General features: G+C 43.1%; 1 protein-coding gene across 2 annotated transcripts in view; it reads right to left on the bottom strand.

Annotated features, from left to right (window-relative positions):
* The window catches only part of SLIT3 (slit guidance ligand 3), a 747,204-nt gene that overhangs the window by 663,178 nt on the left and 62,726 nt on the right, over positions 1 to 21,300 (bottom strand). The window contains exon 2 of one of the 2 annotated variants that reach the window (XM_088451316.1): positions 1,497 to 1,568. The exons of the other annotated variant lie outside the window; for it this stretch is intronic. Coding sequence (XP_088307442.1) covers positions 1,497 to 1,568 — 72 coding nt within the window. The remainder of the gene's footprint in view (positions 1 to 1,496; positions 1,569 to 21,300) is intronic. 2 annotated transcript variants of the gene reach the window in all.

Below are 21,300 nucleotides of genomic sequence, written 5' to 3'. Positions count from 1 at the left end.
TCAGAAACAATTGATGAGGGGCGCTCCCAAAAACAGTGAAATAAAGTGGTGCCTGGATGTTTACTAAGGATGTTTGTATACAATCAGAAAGGCCAATAGCAAGCATATGGAGACAGATAAACTTGATTAAATAAAGTTTAAAACATTTCCTTTTACACACTACAAGATACAGTAGCGTAGATATAAAATAAGAATGTAAAAAAAATATATAGTCCAGAGTGAATTGTGGAAGATTTGGGATATTCCTATCTAATCTTTCAAAGTCAAAGAATTGATGTGACATAAAGTAATGCTGTTACTAACTCTATTACCTGATAAGGTAGCAATATATCCAGGGAAATATACCAATCAGTAGGCAATGTTGACAATGATCGCTTGTATGGGCACTTGTCTGTTTAGCTCTAATTTAATACATTAATTTAAAGCTTTGAGGAATAGGCCTCCTAAGAAACCTTACGCTCGGGTTAAGCACACTTACTGAATTGCCGGCAACGGCTATAGCGTGGTTCCTTTTTTATCTGAAGAACACCCTTTTTAATCGCTGACAGCCACTTACTAATTCCAGTGCAGATTACATCCACACTAGTTTATACCTTTCTGTGGAACATGTGGAATGTTGCAGTAAACTGATAAACCCCCAAAAGATTCATAGTATGAACACTGTATCCCTCAGTAAGCCATGGCTTTTCGAGATTTGTTGACACTACAGAGAATAGGATGGAATTTTGTCATGTGAACGACATTTTATTATTATATAATGGAGAATTCTTAGCATATTAGTGGTCACAAAGGAGCTTTGTTATCGTATAAGAGCAAAAGGATGTAGACCCAGTGCTTTTATATAGGTCACAAAAACCCATGGTGCATCTACTATTTGTGATAGCCCACAGTGATGGATGCATTATTAGTCATTATAATGATGGAAATGGAAGTGATGACATCAGAACTCGCAGATTAAAAATGATGACATCATAATTCAATATAGGCGTTTCTATCTATAATTGTGTATTAGATTCACACAATGCAAATATTCACACTGCTGACTTTTGACATCCATATGCATGGTTCTGTACATTTCTACCATCAGATGTCAATGATCACAGAGCTGTATGAATAAAACAGGATTTGTCAGAATAAATCAACTAGATTCAGATCGGTTGTGAGTCTTGATCTTAAATAATTGTAAATGTGATAGACATTAGTTAGGGATATGCCAGTGTACTAACTGAAGAAATACACAACACTCATAACACATGCTCATGGGCTCATGCATATTAACTGAAACCCACAATGCCATAACAGAGCTGTGAATTTTAGGGATGCAGGGGTCTATTATAGCACTGGAGGGCGACATCTGGTCTTCAGGTCACCACCAGTAACCTACATTATAGTTATTTTGCTCATTACTTCAGGGACATGACAATGAAAATAAATACGTGGCAGCAATAAGTGAATAATTGCTACATATATCATTTGCTGTTTCAGTTTGTACTTACAGCACTCGAAGATTTTTCATGCCAACAAAATCCGTCTTTGTAATCCTTGTAATATTATTTTTATCCAGGTCTCTGAAATAAAGAGAAGATAAATAAATACAAATCTCTATATTTGTCATACAATAACTGTTGAGGTCACGTTTATGAATAAGCTTTCAATAGATGATGATACACAATGCATGTATTGTAGTATACAGTATTTATATAGCAATTTGCTAAGGTCTGTCCCGTCTCCGACATGTGCAGTTGGTGCCGAGGTGCTAGCCTCAGAGGCCAATGGCTCCCACTGCAGTGACAGGACAGACCTGAGAGGACAGGGGACCACTATGTGTGTACCGGGAACAGTATTCAGTGAAGACGGAGTGGGGAGGGGGCGGTGCAGGGGACGAGATGGGGGAGGTGGACCGTAGTGATCTGGCAGGTTCCTTTACTAGTATTATATAATATGTATATTTTTGTAGTTACTATTATTACCTTTTATTTATTTGGCACCACAGAGTATTTCAGCACCTTACAAAGTACATAAGCAAAAACAGTGCAAACTAAACTAGAAAAAGATGTACAAAATATTGCAGAACATGTGATACAAGCTGTATAAACATTGTCGTATATGCAGTCATAACACCCACAAAAGTAGTGTTGGCTGTTGAACCCAAACGTTCAGTGGCGTTAGGGGCAGCGGGCAGAAGATGATGCTCGTGACTTTATTATATGTTTATATACTGTGTATATATATATATATATATGTATTATATACACACATACATACAGCATAAATATTTATATATAGTATATACACACAAGCACACACACACAGTGCACACACATATACACACACAAACTAGCCTGATTAAGAGTTTAACATAAAAATTTAACTTTTCCATACATGTAAGTATATGTCTGTAGCAGGGCCGTAACTAGGGTGGTGCGACCTGTGCCATGGGGCACCATTTGGGCCTGTCAATTTTCTGTTTATTATCATTCTCACTTGTAGCTTCTTCTTCTTTTATCCCCAGCATCTCCTGGCCGCCCCAGTCTCTTCCCTGGCCCTTCCCCATGAGGCCATGGACCTTTATTGGGTGCACATCTTATGTCCCAAAATAGGGGGAGGAGGGGGGGTGCCAATGCTCTTCCTGGCACAGGGCACCAAAAAGTCTAGTTACGGCTCTGGTCTGTAGTATGTTCAAAAATCAGAGGCTGTGTTTTTGAACTACACATAAAATGAGGCCGTCATCAACTCAGACATTTGTTCCAGGATTTTCACTATCAAGTGTGCTTGATGTGTGTATGGTATATGAGTCTGTTACTGTATTTAATTTTTACTTGAATTATTATTATTAACCTTTATTTTTTTGGTTCCACAAGGGTTCCGCAGCACCTTACAAAGTACATAAGCAAATGAGCACACAAGAAATCAGTTATTAACAGTACAAAACAATGCAGGACAAGGTTTATAAACATTGCTGCCTTTGTGATCATAACACTTAAATAAGCAGCAGGGCGCCGTATCCATTGTCTCCAAGCAGAAGGTCCACCAGTATGTGATACTTTTTGAATTCAAAATATACCCATAATGCCGCGTATCCACTAGGCAATTAAAATGAGCGATTGAACGATAATTACATCGTTAACATTCAATCGCTCATTAATCGTTCACAAATCGGGCATAAAAATTTCGAAAATGACCGGCGATGTGCACTTCTGCTGGTCGTTTTCTACATCAATCCTCACCTGAACATGCTGGTCAATCTGCCAATAACGACAGATTCTGCATGTTTGGGGATGAGGGAGGGTAAATAGGAAAGGAATTTCTATTGCACTGAAAATAGTAGTAATTTATTAAAGAAAGGAAAGACCCCAAAATGAACAATTTGTAACTACCACGGTATCTAGTCCATTAATTACGTCTGTATATAGGGGGTGCTGTCACAGATAAATAGTCAATATAAAGAAGGAGAGGAAAAATAATCTGTATAAGGCGCACTAAATTAAAATCTAACTTCTATTAATTCTGTTAAAATAGATATAATTAAAAGAGCGAAATATGTGACAAAAATAATTATTACAAAATAAAAGTGCAGATATGTGAAATAGTGTTTTAAAATACACTGTGTGCCAGTATTGGTCTCTTTCATTTTAGAAACCTGAGTTTCTCACTTTATTTTATGTGAGGCAAGGTGTTAGTAAAAATTCCAAGTGTGGATTGATGGTAATTATAAAGATATAGATATATGGACTCTTAATTGTCTGTGTCTTCTGCAGATTTGTATCAAAATATTAGGCACAAAAGTAACTCTACATAGAATACTTTGTAGCGATTAAAACAATCAATGTTTTTTCAATATCACATGAAACACCTACTCATATTAGTAGGTAATTTCACTTCTACTAGATATGTCCCTATAGATTATAAAGGGATATAAATGTGCTCACAATAGTGTATGTCTTGTCAATTATATTAATAGATATATTGCATATATAAGTCTATTCTCTTGTTTCTTATTATGAATAAACCAAATAATCCAGTCTTGACCCCAGTTACTTACTATCATTCACAAGGCTTATCCCGTTCAGTTGTGTGTGCAGAAGCGCCCTGCAGTGTGTCTGACATAGGTTATAAATCACAATGCTAGGATATATGGATCTATCTTCCCTTGGTTATAAATAACATTCCGATGTTTTACACAGTTGAGCGATAATCGGTAATCTGCGCATGCGTCTGAGTTGCACGAGGCTTGCATGAAGGTACTTTACTGCAGGTACTCACAGTGTGATTGACAGTCAGGAAGCGTTTATGGGAGGTAATAGGGACTGGCAGCAAAGAATGCAGACATGACGCAACCATTTCGGAGGCGTGTCACATCCTGCCTCTGCGATCTCCAAATGCATGAATAATGTCTCCTGCATCTCAGTTCCTGCGGCCATAATGTGCGACCATAGAGTTACTCAGAAGATCGATAATCGAATGATCCGCTACCGATGCTGCATCTTTGTATGCAATATTTTATATCGATAAAACTTTCTGCACAATTATTTGGATAGTGTTTTGTAAACAGAGTATATGAGCAAAACACCAATCCTTAGCGTATAGGCATAAAATAGGGGTACAGTGCTGAACACAAGGCAACACAGTAACCTTCTACAAATGCTATTTCCAATATGCCTTCAGTAATACGTGCCTGAGTACCAGGCTACCAATTTCAGGTACTAAAAAGAGAAAACAAATTTGTATATTTTTTCACTCCTTTAAGACTGGTGCCAAAGACGGAAATTCATCCGGATGGAAGAAAAGTACATTAGAATAGGATTCAGGAACATAAGATTATCCTGAATGAGAACAGTTGAGACCTAACCCTATGATTACTGCCTTAGGATGCTAGTAGGCAAGAATCCAGGTACCACAGCTACAATTTTCCCCAACTTGGAATACTTTGTTCTTTCAAAACACAGTTTAAGAAAAAAATAAATAAAATGAGTTAAGATATAACATTTCCAGAAACCATGCAGAGTACTTTTGAAGATATTAAATCAGATGTAAATAGCCAAAGGCGCCAGCTTTGTGGGTGCCTGATCAACCCCAAAGATGTGTTGCTGTTTAGAGCGACTTTTTGTTTTTCTCTTTCTGCCTCTCTGGTGCCCGGACAAGTAACAAATTAAGGAGTCGCCGATGTCACTGTAAATTGCTTTCTACTGCTGAACCTGATTCACTCTGGATCGCAACTGCTAATATGCACGCAATCGCCCAATTGTTGCGTACTGCGCATGTTTATGCATTCAAGTGCGCATGCGTAAATCCGCCACTGCAAGCGCAGTGTCCACGTAGACCCATCGCAGAGTGATTGACGGGAAGTACCATTTGGAGGTGATTATGGGGGGGTGGTCGGCGAAACACAGTGCATTTGAACGCCGTTGCAGGGGCGTGCATAAATTTGTCACAACGATGCCATATGCAGCCCGAGGCCTCATAGCGTGCGCTGACGTTAGGTCTGACCTTGTGCAAGTGTGTGTGAGGCTGTGATGGTACTCGATTACACCGATTGTTTCGCAGTCTTGCAAAACATTACGGATGTGTGTAAGGTAAAGTGGGCGTCCTTATGATGTGCTGCGGCGGCCTAGCGATCACAATGGATTAGCATACTATCGCAATTGAACTGCGTGCGTAATCGTTATTGCATTCACAGTTGCGAACGGTAGTGAATCAGACCCCTTGTCCCCTGGTAGGAGGAATGTCTACTCTCCGCCACTGGCACTTGCATAGCAGTCTAAGGGGGACTGTGATAATGGGCAATTTAACAAGCTCCAATGCTAAAGTTTTAGGCACACATTAGGCAAGCTGGATCCGTACACAGAAGTAAAGTGATAGTAATGTGATAGCATAAGCTATCCCTTCTCACAATCTTTCCCCCTTTCTCTCTCCCACTCACCTATAGACCCTCGCGCACACCCCACTTTACTATTTGTCCCCACTTGTCTTCCTCTTTTCCACTCCTTCTTACTCTCTTTGATAGGCATCGGAGGGGGAAGTTTACAGTTTTCTGGAAATCCCCTTCTGACCATATGCATGCGCAGAACGCACCAATCGGCTGATTGTGGGCGTAATCGCAGTTGCGATCCTTGCTGAATCAGGCCCCTAGTCGCTCACATTGGAGCCCATACTTACACAGAGATTCTGCGCCTAGCATGGGGCTGGTGCACGTTCCTATGCGCCAAGATGCACCAAAAAATATTGCAGTGTTTGGGGACGCTCTAAATGAGTGTCCCTGTCCTTGCACATTCATACACACGGGTGTACACCAGGAGAAGGGCTTGTAGCGGCATTAGCATAAAGTCATAGACGTGTGGCTGGCAAAAACGCTGCGTCCGACTCAGAATCAGCCACTCATCATAAGTAATATCCCTGCCATATGTGACGCTCTTGGCCAGGATAAATATCTTACTTCTGGCAGCAGAAGTCTCAAGTCCAATATGATAGTGAATTTAGATCTTTACTCACCATTATTGTGCCTGGTCAGCTGTGCCCTCCATAGACATGACTCTCCTTCAGAAGTTCAGGCAGATTTCCCTACTGCTCCTGACACGGTAGTGGATAGATCCTCTTCCGTGATGGACCCTGACGTCATTAGTTACTGTCCAACGTCATTCCTTACTATCAACGTGAACATAGAGGGGGAATATAAACCTGCGGCGAGCGAAGTGAGCCCGCACTGTCCATCAACTATAGAAATCAGCTCTCTCACTGTAAAGAGCAGAGCAGCATTTGGTAGGAATCTGGGGACAAAGGGCAGAAGCTGACAGGCATCCTGGCTTGGGGGGTGGGGGCCCTGAGAGAGGGGGTAAGGGGCAATTGAACATCAGTATTAGGTTGACTGTAGCAGGGATCTCTGATCCTCACAGAACTGCTCCCGGTATTAGGCTCTGTCTCGTTGCTGAGCTGCTCCTTAGCAGCATTAGGCAGGGATCTAGGACAATGTGCAGGTATTGGAAGGCAATGTCTAGTACTAGTCGTGGCAGGGCAAGAGGCACTTTCACAGGCTGGCCAGAAACCCCTCCAGATCGTGGCCAGATAAGCACCGTCCCTCCTGAAAAGGGGCGTGGCCTAAAATCAGTGGCCCACCGAAGAAATACCCGAATTCCCGGCAGCCCAGTCCGAGTCTGAATTCCATCCTTGCTAATATGCAAATGCAGCAGGAGGTGTTTGACACCCCGATATATACGTGCAATGCTGAATCAGTCCCATAGACAAGTATTCTGTAGGAGTGTAGACAGAATTGTAGGCTAATCAAAGGTGAGTGTATACAGAGGTCTACCTGAATTCAGACAAATCATTGCACCAAGAGTACGGCTGGTGCAAATGCACCCTGACAGTGATGGCGGCCACTTACATAAGCTGATGTATAGGGCCAGAGCAGACGCATACAGATGTGTCCTCATACACCTGGCCGCAATACGCCATGTGGCACGAGACAGTGTAGCATCTTTTTCAATCGATAAAAACAAGTGGCGCATATCAAATTCATAAGTGCAGTCTCGTGAAGTGGTTGCATTTATGGACGAAAAAGACATTCAGTGCAAGCAAACTCGCATAGGACTTGGCATGCCGAGAAGAGCTGTTTGACACGACGACAGCCATAGTGTATGAGGACACATCTGAATATGCAGTTAATTCTGAATGTAGGTGAAGATATGCATTTATTTACTTTTAATAATCATTGTCTAATGTCCTGCAATTTCTTTTAGACTACCAAATTTGGGGGAGACCTCCTAAAAGAGCAGACAATTCTCCTGCAAGGTAGCCGGGATACTTACGGACATTCTGGCAGACCCCTCCGGGAGTGGGCTGCCAGGTCGGTGCAGCAGGAGTTGTGGGGGCGGCTTAAGTGGGCGGCGCAAGGGCATGCCGCCATCGGGGCCCCGCCCCTGCTTTATAATGCCGATATTACCGACATTGTAAAGCAGGGGGGCAGGGCTATGATGACACGTTTCAGAGCAAATCACATCATCGCCTCCCCGAACCGCCCACTTTTGCGTGCAGGGGGTCAGCGGCCATTCTGGGGGACTTGCATACTCAAAAAATATGTTTCCTGGGCGGCAACCATTTGATCACACAGAACTGCACTGTCTTGTTGGAGTGTCACAGAAGTGACATGAGTATGTAAGCTGACTTCCATGCATGATCGTAGTGCGCTCACAGAGATGGTGCGCCTGCTTCTGATGGTTCCTTTGCACCTAGCATGGGGTGAGTGAAAGCTCAGATACTAATGATGACAGCTGCGGATGTAAAATCAGTGGGGGGGATAAGCTTCGGCATATTGGGGTGAATTCTTGCATTAGCATAAGGAGGTAGGTTGCCGTGGCCAAATGGAAAAGCTGCCGCAGATGTGTCCAAGCCAGTATCAAGCCTAAAATGTGATCCCCCTGCCACTTCATCGTTCAATATCTCCTGGAAGGGTAAAGGGGGCGGTGGAGAGGTAAATTGCTTTTACATTACTTAATAATTACTGGAAATTCCACCATGGAGTCACCAATTGCCATATTAGCAAATGCTGCCATAACCCTGCTTTAGCCACTACCCACGGTGCCTGCCCACTGCCACCTTGTGAATGGAGTATAGATGATAAAAAATATCAGGTTTTCAAGTGCACAAACTACTTACCAGGGAATTCACAGTTGAACCTCAATCCTAAAACAGTATTTTTTAGTTTTATATTGTATGTATTTTGCATGAAAACAGTATATTAAGTACATGAGGTAAACATAGACACCACCTTAACAACTAACAAGTCAATCTGTCCACATTCATATCCAAACACTGATTGTAAGCCTCTTATAATCCTATCTGCAGTATGCTCCACGCTTTACTTCCCTGCTCCCTTCATCTAGTCTGGTGGACAATGCAGATGAAGATAGATCAGGTACTATCACCTGTAAATAAAATATACAGTATTTCCCAGATGAAGCCTCCTTATGTCAGCAAGTGTCAAGGTTTATGCTCAAGAAATAATTAGGGGTGAGCGGGTTCGGATTTCTGAAATCCGAACCCCCCCGAGCCCCCCCGATCCGAGGCCGATCCGAGTCAGGCTCGACTTTTCCCGCCTGACTCGGATCTGAAATCGAGGCAAAACGTCATCATCCCGCCTTCCGGGTCTCGCGGGTTTTGGATCCTATATAAGGTACCCGCGTCGGCGCCATTTTCGCACTCGGCTGTGGACAGTGAAGAGGGAGGGTGGGAGTTAGGGCTGGCTGGGCTGTGTAGTGTAGTGCAGAGTAGTGTTGTGCTGTGCTGTGCTGCGCTGTGCTGCTGTTGTCCACTACTTCAAAGTCCATAGGGGCTGGCTGTGTTGTGCTGTGCTGCTGTTGTTAATAGGGGCTGTGTCCACTACTTCAAAGTCCACAGGGGCTGGCTGGACTGTGTTGTGCAGTCAGTTCTCCATAGGGGCTGTGTCCACTCCAAAGTCCTGTGCAGTGTCCCAGTCCTAAAGGGGTGCTGTAGTGTTGTCCAGGGGATGCTCTGTCCATCAGGGGTGCTCCCCCAAAGTGCTAAAAAAATAATATTTTTTGTGTGTTTGTGAATTGTGTGCGCAGTAGCCGCACGTGCATCAACAAAGTAGTGCCAAGCGTGTGCCTGTGTCATAAGTAAAGGGCCAGCTGGCTTGACCGTTAAAGGGTGCTGTAACCCCCAAAGTACACTCCAGTCCAAACCAAAAAAAAAATAATTTTCTGTGTTTGTGAATTGTGTGCGCAGTAGCCGCACGTGCATCAACAAAGTAGTGCCAAGCGTGCGCCTGTGTCATAAGTAAAGGGCCAGCTGGCTTGACCGTTAAAGGGTGCTGTAACCCCCAAAGTACACTCCAGTCCAAACCAAAAAAAAAAATATTTTCTGTGTTTGTGACTTGTGTGCACTGTGGCTGCACGTGCATCAACAAAGGAGCAGCGCCAAGCGTGTGCCTGTGTCCCATAAGTAAAGAGCCGGCTGGCTCATTTCTTAAAGGGTGGTGTAACCCACAAAGTGCACTACTCTCCAGAAAAAATAAAAAAATATTTTCTGTGTTTGTGTGCGCTTTAGCCGCACGTATATATCAATATAACATAAATGGAGGACCAAACTTTCTCCGATAAAAATAAAATAGGGAAAGATCAAGAACCACTTCCTCCTAGTGCTATTGCTGCTGCTGGGAGTTGTTCATCATCCTAGAGAGGAAGTAGGAACATCACTACTTTTACTAAACAATTGACCCTCCAACAGTCCCTAGCGATGAGGATGAAGTACGAAAGCAGTCATCCTGAAGCAAAACGTATAACTGAGGCCTTGACTGCTATGTTGGTGTTAGACGTGCGTCTGGTATCCGCCATTAGTGCAGTGGGATTTAGACAATTGATGGAGGTTCCAAATCCCGTCTAGATTCCACCTGCATCCTCAAAGCAGCAGCGACAAGCGTGCGTCTGTCTGTTAAAGGGTGGTGACACCCTCAAAGTGTGCTACACAAACAATAAAAATATTGTTCTTTTTTTTTTGGTCTTTGTGAAATGTGTGGGCTGTAGCCGCACCTGCATCCTTAAAGCAGCAGCGACAAGCGTGCGTCTGTCTGTTAAAGGGTGGTGTAACCCTCAAAGTGTGCTACACAAACAATTAAAATATTGTTCTTTTTTTTTCTGTCTTTGTGAAATGTGTGGGCTGTAGCCGCACCTGCATCCTTAAAGCAGCAGCGACAAGCGTGCGTCTGTCTGTTAAAGGGTGGTGACACCCTCAAAGTGTGCTACACAAACAATAAAAATATTGTTCTTTTTTTTCTGTCTTTGTGAATTGTGTGGGCTGTAGCCGCACTTGCATCCTCAAAGCAGCAGCGACAAGCGTGCGTCTGTCTGTTAAAGGGTGGTGACACCCTCAAAGTGTGCTACATAAACAATAAAAATATTGTTCTTTTTTTTTCTGTCTTTGTGAATTGTGTGGGCTGTAGCCGCACTTGCATCCTCAAAGCAGCAGCGACAAGCGTGCGTCTGTCTGTTAAAGGATTACATCGGTGACAGCATCCAAGTAGGCATGTCAGACAGTCAGTACCTGTACTGGCAGGAAAAAGAAGCAATTTGGAGGTCCCTGTACAAACTGGCTCTATTTTACCTGAGTTGCCCCCCCTCCAGTGTGTACTCCGAAAGAGTGTTTAGTGCAGCCGGGAACCTTGTCAGCGAAAGGCGTAGGAGATGATGTTCATAAAATGAATTATCAAGTCTTCCAGGGAGACCAGCCTCCAGAACGTACAGAGGGACCTGTGGTTCCAGCGGGGACGGATTAATACTCTGTGAGGATGAGGATGTACACACTGAAGAGGGTGAGGAATCGGTGGATGAGGAGGATGAGGATGACATCTTGCCTCCGTAGAGCCAGTTTGTGCAGGGACAGATTAATTGCCAGCTTGTTTTGTGGGGGCCCAAACGAACCAATCATTTCAGCCACAGTTGTGTGGCAGACCCTGGCGCTGAAATGATTGGTTTGTTAAAGTGTGCATGTCCTGTTTATACAACATAAGGGTGGGTGGGAGGGCCCAAGGACAATTCCATCTTGCACCTCTTTTTTTTCTTTGCATTATGTACAGTTTGGGGCCTAGTTTTTCAAACTGCCATCCTGTCTGCCACTGCAGTTTCACGCCTAGATGGGTCACGTGTTTGTGCCGCCCACTCGTGTCGCTTAGCATAGTCATCCAGCTACCTCGGTGCAACCTTTTGGACATAAAAACACTATTGTGAGGTGTGAGGTGTTCAGAATAGACTGGAAATGAGTGGAAATTAAGGTTATTGAGGTTAATAATAGCATAGGAGCAGAAAAACCTACAAATTCTGTGATTTTAGCTGTTTTTATGCTTTTTTTCAAAAAAATACAGATCCAAAACACAAAACCCAGAACCCAAAACATGGAAGGGTGGTTTTGGCAAAACCAATCCAGATCCAAAACACGAAGAAAGATCCAGATCCAAAACCAAAACACGAAAAGTGGCCGGTGCACACCCCTAGAAATAATACAACGCAGGCTACAGTCTGCATTTAGCTGTGTCTAATTATAATTTAAAGAGAATAATAGTTGATTGAGTTTTGTGACTGCAAACTTTATCAAAATTAAAGTTTTAATAATATACATAATATAAATAATACAAATCTACTGATGCTAATAAGAAGTGAACAGAATAAGCAAATGCATCCAAAACCAAATGAAAGGATAAGTATATATCAAAACCGTGAGACGATCAGGTATAAAAAATATATATATATATATATATATATATATATATATATATAAACCCACAAACCAGTACCTGAAAAACTCAGGCAACGGCAACTGTATAACTGATCAGAACAGTAGTAATATCCCATCCAGCATCATAACGAGGGCAGGGCAAGCTAGGTTCCATGACAGGCCCGGCAGCTGGGGCGCCGCCAGGGCAATGTACCGTACAGGGCACTGTAGCAGCACGGCTGGGATCAAGTGTGTGATCCCTGTGCCGGAAGTCCTGCAGCCCGGTGAGATGTGTCCCCAGCAGGACACATCAGTGGTCGGCGCTGGGACAGTGTGTCGGTCAAGTGGCACCGGCAGGTGACATTTGGTGATGGCCACAAGCTGGGTGCAGATTGCGGACTGGCGGCCATTGAAGAGTGGCTGTAATTTGCATTTGGCGCTGGCCGCAAACCAATCATGGCTCATGGACTGGCAGCCAATAGAAAGTGGGTGCGGCAACCCGCATCATGGCTGGTCCCGTCCGTGGCATCTGATGTCCGACGCTGCTGGGCGGAAGAGCCAGTTTGGCGGCAGCAGGTGAAGGACGACTAGTGAAGAGCTCTGGCGGCCACAGAAGAGGCCAGAAGACGCCGGGCTCAAGAGAGAAAAGCTCCGGCCGGTCAGGCCAGCGCAGAAGAATGCGGCTGAGGCTCAGAGAGTGCTGCAGTGGTGGGAAAGTAAAAGAGCTAACAAAACTCCCCACTGCAGTCTCTCCCACTTGACAGGTAGGCTGTCTATGAGCCCCATCATTATACCCTCCCTAGACCATCAGGTTGTTGGGCACTAGGCACGTGGGGGTAATAAGGCCTTAGGCCTGTGGCACTGATAGGCGGTCATTAGGCCCATGCTCCTGTAAGTGACCCTGGGCAATAGTCCCAGGTCACATAAAGTGGGGGAGGAGGTGCCGTTTTTCAACTTGCCTTGATCCCATTCCATATCCCACATACTACTTCTGTGCCCCACCCACTTTTTCAGCACAGTGAAATTGCAAGTAAAGCGGGCATATATTGCATCACACCTCGTCCACGTCACAAGAGTAACCAGCAAAAATGCACTCAGCAGTGATATGGGCATGGAAAATATTTAAAAATGTTGGCAACTATGTACAGTGTACAAACGGTATGCAGTCTGGATGCCGACAGTCTAAATGCCGACTGTCGGCATCCGACTGTCTAATCCCACAAGTGTCTAATGACAGGCGTCGAGGGGATGTTAGGGTTAGGAACTTGGGGGGGAGGTTAGGGTTAGGCACCCCTAAGGATTAGGGCGTAGGTACAAATTGCTGTACCTGAAAATGGAATCCACAGGAATCTGTAGAGACTTTGTCAGATGAAATTGAATCATACTTGCATACTCTCCCATTCGGGAGTCTCCCAAATCTCATGTTGCAAATCTCCCACAATCTGCCGCTGACATTTCATGAGTGCAGTGAGTGGTCCATGGCTGGAGCCATTATCCACCAATCAGAGCGCATAAAGCTGTAAGGAGCAGGACTGAGAGAAAGCGGGACCAAAGACATTTATTTTATCACTCCACATTGGTCTGTGGTCTAATTACATATATAATCGGGGTAAGGGCAGGGTTTTTAAAGAGTCAGTGGCGGTGTTGCATCTTAGTGTGCAAGGTTCTGATGGTACCTGAAGGCCAATAAAATATGCCACATATTGTCAGCCACTTTCAGTAACCTTGTTGTCTGATTGCTGTTTGTTAATGATACACTAGCACAGTCAGGCTTTGTTGCTGTTATTGATACACTAGCACAGTCAGGCTTTGTTGCTGTTATTGATACAATAGCACAGTCAGGCTTTGTTGCTGTTATTGATACACTAGCACACAGTCAGGCTTTGTTGCTGTTATTGATACAGGCCTGCCAGTACATCCCAAGCTTCTTAAATGGTCCTTTCTTCCTATTGTCGCTCAGAATTGCACGTCATACAGTAATTACATATGCTGAAGATGGACCACCTGTGAGATCCAAGGAGGTGGCAGGTGTCGTAGACACTGTGAAATGTCACTATTTGTGGATCAGACAGCGGGGTGGGGCAGTGATGACACAATGAGCCAGGACTGGGGATGCGGACGGCATCCGTGAGGCTGAATCACACAGTGCTGGAGAACTGACAGAAATTTGGGATCCTCAGACCAGGCAACTATGCTGAACATACAAAATCTCTTAGTACATGCCAATCTGCTTTAAATAGCATTATTATGCTCATCTAGTGATCACTGAATGAGTTGTCAATTAGATGGGAAGGGCGGATGTACCTAACAAACTGCCCAATCACTGTCAATTATAAATCACTGTAAATTACTGTCAGGTGCATAAATATTGGGACATTGACAGAATTTTCATATTTTGGCCTCTATTCACCACCACAATGGCTTTGGAATGAAACAAAGAAGATGTGCTTTAACTGCAGACTTTCAGATTTAATTTGAGGGTAATTACATCCAAATCAAGTGAACGGTGTAGGAATTACAACGGTTTCTATATGTGCCTCCCACTTTTTAAGGGGCCAAAAGTAATGGGACAAACTAAACAATCCTAAATCTAACTTTCACTTTTTAATACTTTGTTGCAAATCCTTTGCAGGCAATTACAGCCTGAAGTCTGGAACGCATAGACATTACCAGACGCTGGGTTTCATCCCTGGTGATGCTCTGCCAGGCCTCTACTGCAAATATCTTCAGTTCCTGCTTGTTATTGGGGCATTTTCCCTTCAGTTTTGTCTTCATCAAGTGAAATGCATGCTCAAATCGGATTCAGGTCAGGATATTGACTTGCCCATTGCATAACATTCCACTTTTTAGCCTTAAAAAACTCTTTGGTTGCTTTTGCAGTATGCTTCGGGTCATTGTCCATCTGCACTGTGAAGCGCCGTCCAATGAGTTCTGAAGCATTTGACTGAATATGAGCATATAATATTGCCCGAAAAACACTTCAGAATTCATTCTGCTGCTTTTGTCAGCAGTCACGTCATCAATAAACACAAGGGAACCAGTTCCATTATCAGTCATACATGCCCACGCCATGACTCTACCACCACCATGCTTCACTGATGAAGTGGTATGTTTTGGATCATGAGCAGTTCCTTTCCTTCTCCATATTCTTCTCTTCCCATCACTCTGGTACAAGTTGATCTTTGTCTCATCTGTCAATAGGATGTTGTTCCAGAACTGTAATGGCTTTTTTAGATGTTGTTTGGCAAACTCTAATCTGGTCTTCCTGTTTTTGTGGCTCACCAATGGTTTGCATCTTGTGGTGAACCCTCTATATTCACTCTTGTGAAGTTTTCTCTTGATTGTTGACTTTGACACATATACACCTACCTCCTGGAGAGTATTCTTGATTTGGCCAACTGTTGGGAAGGGGTTTTTCTTCACCAGGGAAATAATTCTTCTGTCATCCACCACAGTTGTTTTCCGTGGTCTTCTGGGTCTTTTGGTGTTGCTGAGCTCTCCGATGCGTTCTTTCTTTTTAAGAATGTTCCAAACAGTTGATTTGGCCACACCTAATGTTTTTGCTATCTCTTTGATGGGTTTGTTTTAATTTCTCAGCCTAATGATGGCTTGCTTCACTGATAGTGACAGCTCTTTGGATCTCATATTGAGTCGACAGCAACTGATTCCAAGTGCAAATGTCACACCTAGAATCAACTCCAGACCTTTTACCTGCTTAATTGATAATGAAATAACGAGGGAATAGCCCACACCTGTCCATGAAATAAGCTTTTGAGTTGATAGTCCCATTACTTTTGGCCCCTTAAAAAGTGGGAGGCACATATAGAAACCGTTGTAATTCCTACACCGTTCACCTGATTTGGATGTAATTACCCTCAAATTAAATCTGAAAGTCTGCAGTTAAATCACATCTTGTTTGTTTCATTCCAAAGCCATTGTGGTGGTGAATAGAGGCCAAAATATGAAAATTCTGACAATGTCCCAATATTTATGCACCTGACTGTATATCTTTACTAACTTATTTTATAGGCACTGCAAGCTTCTATGATAACATGAGTATTTTTTACTCTGCGGATATTGAATGATTGAACATACTGATGTATAAACTTGTATCATCCAGATCTTATAGTGTTTCTCTTTCACAGCAATGACTGCTTGATTTATATTGATTTATTTATTTATTCTTACTATAACCAGCTTACTGTATATTACTATGTTACAGCTATGCATTTGTTTTATTTTTTCTTATGCTTTCAAATCAAGAATTGTCTTGAGACAGGATTTCGTTTTACGTCATACTTTTTAAACAATTGCATTTACAGTATAAGGTATTTATCAGTGTATCTAATACTTTTATGCAGCAATTGGGTATAGGTTATTCTGCACAGGGAAGATCAATTGTATGCAATTCTCTAAAGTTAGTAAAATAAATGGGGGCTTTTGCTTCCTGGTTAATTTACCATTATGGCCAGGTACCCACCGGGGCTGCATTACTGGTTTTTAATGCTAGAAGAACAGAGGAGCGACACACATACTTAACAGTACTGCACCCCAAGCAAGAGCTAGCAACAGTGTTAGTATGGAAACAGTGGTGTCTAATGTTATATCCATGTTCTATTTTAGTAGTTTCAGTGCTAGGGTTATACTGGCAAGTACGGCAAATTGCTAAACGAGAGCAGGGAGACTTCTGAGTTTACACATTTGCATTTTTAAAATACAGTAAGTGCTAGGAATATCTTTTATATATTTATTTAATTATTTTTAGTTGTTTACATATAATAATTTTACAAAATGCATGCCAAAACATTTAGGGCCTTACTTATCAACGCGTTTTTTCATTCACAACACGTGATTAAACTTGTTGCGTATGAAAAATGGTGCTCCAGCCAATCAGTTCCCAACTGACATTTTTCAACAGATGACAGTTGGGAGCTGATTGGCTGGAGCACTATTATCATATGCAATGAGTTTTATCACTCGTTGTGAATGATAAAACTCGTTGATAAATAAGGCCCTTAGTTACCATAGAGATATTGCAAAATTACACAGAATCACACTTGCATGGCTAAAAAATATGTCACTCACTTATATATATTAGCCAATAACAGCATACAACTGCAATCAGTTAATTTAAAAAACATTTGCTATAAAAGACTGTATTATGATGAATCATGAGAAAGTAGGAGAAATGATATTGTGAAATGCATATTGCAAATCTTGGAGAATAGGATGGATTAAGCATTCAAGAAGCAATAAGTCATTTATAGCAAAATTGCATACTGTGTGCCCAATTTTCTGTTTCACGTGAAGCTGAACTTAACATGATATGAAACTGGTCAGATTACTCCGATGTCCTGGATAGATAGAACATTTGTTTATGTGCCTAGGGTAACATATTATCTCCTCCTTCCATTGTCACCCAAAACTCACTTATAGTTATATGCTAGTCAAAGACACTTTGTCCTCTTTTTAGAAGAGCAGTCCCCAGTGGCTTCCCAATGAGGAAATGACATAGGACACTATGTGGATGACAAAGAAGAGCTCAGTATTTTGTTTATTAACTCATTCTAGACAGGTTACATAAATACTTCTGGGCAATTTCCATATTTTTTCAAAATAGATTTTATAATGCATCATGTAAAATACATATAATCATAGCAACGTAATGGTGTTTCAAACATAGATGCCAGTGTAATATGGAGTACACACTGGAAAGACGGATCGGCTGTCCGAGCAGCCAACTGGTTGGCAATCAAAGATTTGTCAAGGGTTATGCACAAATGATATTGTACATACACACTTACCAATCAGGCACATCCTGACCCATCTATATACAATTATATACATAAGGTTCCAATAATACTCTCTTAAAACCAAAGAACCAAAGATCCCAGATCTGCAACCCCGACCCCTCATTAATAATCATACCCCAAATTCACTCTTCACTCTCACTTAAAATAATTTACCTTTAACCCCCCACTGTTGAAAATCAGAACCTCCCATAAATGGGGTGACCCACTGAAAAGTAAATTACTCAACCATCTGCGAATGACTGCCTTCAGTGAGTAATTTGCTATCTCTCCTAAGACCTACAAACACTGTGATTGGAGAACAGCTTCAGCCATCCAGCAGGCAGTGTGTGAAGACATCCCACCACTGTGATTGGAGGATGGCTAGAGCCCTGAGGCTGTCTGAATAGACTGATACTGCCCGAACGTCCATTTGTGGCTGCATTAGGTCCTTCCCTGCTGGCAGAAAGCGGCTCAAGAATGTAACAAAGGGAACCAGCCTACAGCCCCTGACTACCACCAACTATTACTATTGTTTTGCAATATCTACCCAAAAGGTTTTGTGTTTGAGAGGGGGAACCAATCTACCCCTCTGAAACCATTACCCCTCTGCTACAATTGAAAAGAGTATTACAGAGTGGGTAGGGTAGGGCAGGATGTAGTTATAAGACCGGTGGCCAGAAATACTGATGCCTATCATAAGCCTGATGCCGGAACCTGGGAGGGACTTGCGCCCAAACGCGGTAAGTATGGGCCGTGAGTCCTGTTAGACACAGGGGGGGTTAGGTTCAGGGCACTTAGCGGGGTTAGTGTTAGTTGTTTTTTTTTGGGGGGGGAGGTTAGTATTAGACACCCCTATGGGGGGGGGTTAGGGTTAGGCACCCCCAGGGAGAGGTTAGGGTAAGGTACCCCTCGGGAGAGTTAGGTTTAGGAAGCGGTAAGGGGGGGTTAGGGTTAGGCACCCCAGGCGGGAGGTTAGGGTTAAGCACTAGGGGAGGAGGTTAGGGTTACGCACCACTAAGGGAGTCTTAGGGGGGGACAGAGGAGGTTAGGGTACTTACCTGCCTCTGCAGGGATCTTCATCCTGTCGGGCAGCCACCGGCATTTCAATCCCATTCCGGGTAGGGCATGTAGCAGCTGGGCAGTGGATTGTGTTTGTAACATTTTACAGTAAGCTATACGGAAGCATAAGTTAAACCACTATCACTTCACCCAAATGCATTACTCTTGGTATCAATAAAAGTCTATATATACATACACACATACAAACATACATACATATAATATCCGCTTTAAGACATTAATGGGCCCAGGGCAAAGTTCACACTAATGGATCCTCAATCTCCTTTGCAAAAAATGCTTCTACTCATACAAATCTGTGTGAGCATTTACTGAATTTTTTTTTTTTTAGAAAATGAATGGCAGTAACATAGGGCAATACAATTTAGACTATAAGATAGAGCCTAGTATTTATTTACTTTGATTTGAACTTTTTATCTTTACATTTCCATTAAACTAAGAGACTCTTCTTTATGAAGCAAAGGATACACTACTTTCCGAGGTCACATGGGGCTGAGATAGAAGCTCTTCAATCTAGACTCCATTCTAATAAATGTAACTGGAATAATTTCATCTCTCGCCTCCATATTAAATTGGCCCTTCGTGTGTAAAATGAGGCGCATAGGGGAAATCACTGGGATCCAGCCACTCTACAAAAAGTATCATGTTTACAGCAAAGCAACTATATAAATACAACGACTATAATAGCAATAAATAAGAATTTTGTAAACTATTGTTGTGACTACCATCACATCTACACCAACTATAGGGCCTGATTTCGAGCCATGCGCAATGCTAATATTTCTGTAGATGAGCGATTTTTTTAAACTGCGCAAAAATTTCTAAAAAGCCCTATGGCGCATGCGTTACACAGATCGTATGCACAAAGGCGCTGCTGCGAGCAAGACAGATGGTATCTAAACTGTTCTGGAAAAGTTATGGGCATTCCTGGGATATGGCTAGAAATGAGTGCAAAATGGTCTGTTCAGTAGGCGTGTTATGGGAGTGTCGCAGGAGTGTCAATGCAAGTGGCTGCATTCGCAGGCGCACAGCCGCAGACATAGGAGGCCATGGTAAGACGGAGAAACTACTAATGCCGTAGGCATACCTCCCACCTTTTGGTCCTCACAAAGAGGGACACTTTGTGCGCCGAAGGCGTGCGCGCCCAAATAGGGGGTGTGACTTTGCCTGAAGGGGCATGGCCTCTTGGAAAAGGGGTGAGGCCTTGCTGGAACCCACGATGATGTCACTATAGGTGGCGTGCCCAGCTCTCTCCGAGATGCTGGGCAGCCCCCAGGCTCTTTCTACACAGGTTTACAGATACCGTGCGCATGCTCATCTTCTGCACACGCCGGAGCAGCAGTATATGCTCTCCCCAACTTCCCTCCCACCACGTGACACTGCGGCCCGCGTGTGGGACAGCGGGATAGTCACCCTAAAGGGAATGAGTTTGCAGCGGTATCTGCATAAAGTCGCACACGGACAACCAATAGACGCTGCTGCGTGTGCTTCTGTGTGCGACTCAGGATCAGGCCCATAGTGTGCAATGAACTAGTCTAGGACAACTTTAGACACAATGCTGCAAAATGAACAAAACCACCTGAACTATACTAATAAGTGAAGACATCAAGGACCTGATTCTGAGTCGGATGCAGTGGGGCGATTTTTCTCCTGCGCATGCATCTAACTGCAGCCTAATTACGTGTGCACAGAGTCGCAGTTGCGACTGAGGAACACGGGGGATGCATGGTGAATGTTCTGGAAATATATTGGAGGTTCCTGGACGGTGACAGGGAGGTGGCTACGTGGACACATGGAGACTGTCCGTTTTCTAGGCGTGTTATGAGAGTTTCTAACGCTGATAGTGCTTGCATACAGAGATACATAATCATTCACATAGGAGGCCATATTCACTTACCATAGTGCTGGTGCAAGTTTTGATGGTGCATCTGACGATGCACCACGCGGTATTTCAGCACCTACGGACGCTGACAGTGGGCGTCTCAGTACTCGCAGTCAGACGCACGGCTGTACACCAGGAAAGGGCTTGTATTGGCATTAGCATAAAGTCGCAGCAGTGTGAATGGCAATAGACACGGACACAACTGCATTTAACTCAGAACCCGGTCCCAAGTGTAGATAGAAGGTGACCTACATGTAAGAGAAACTGAAAGGCATACATGTCCCTGATATTTACTACACATATAAGTTTCAAAAATAATAATAATGAAAT

Source organism: Taudactylus pleione, unplaced genomic scaffold, assembly GCF_031769625.1.
Source record: "Taudactylus pleione unplaced genomic scaffold, aTauple2 ptg000025l, whole genome shotgun sequence".
NCBI lineage: Eukaryota > Metazoa > Chordata > Amphibia > Anura > Myobatrachidae > Taudactylus > Taudactylus pleione.
Note: the sequence above shows the minus strand (reverse complement) of the source record. Positions and strands in the feature narration are given on the sequence as shown.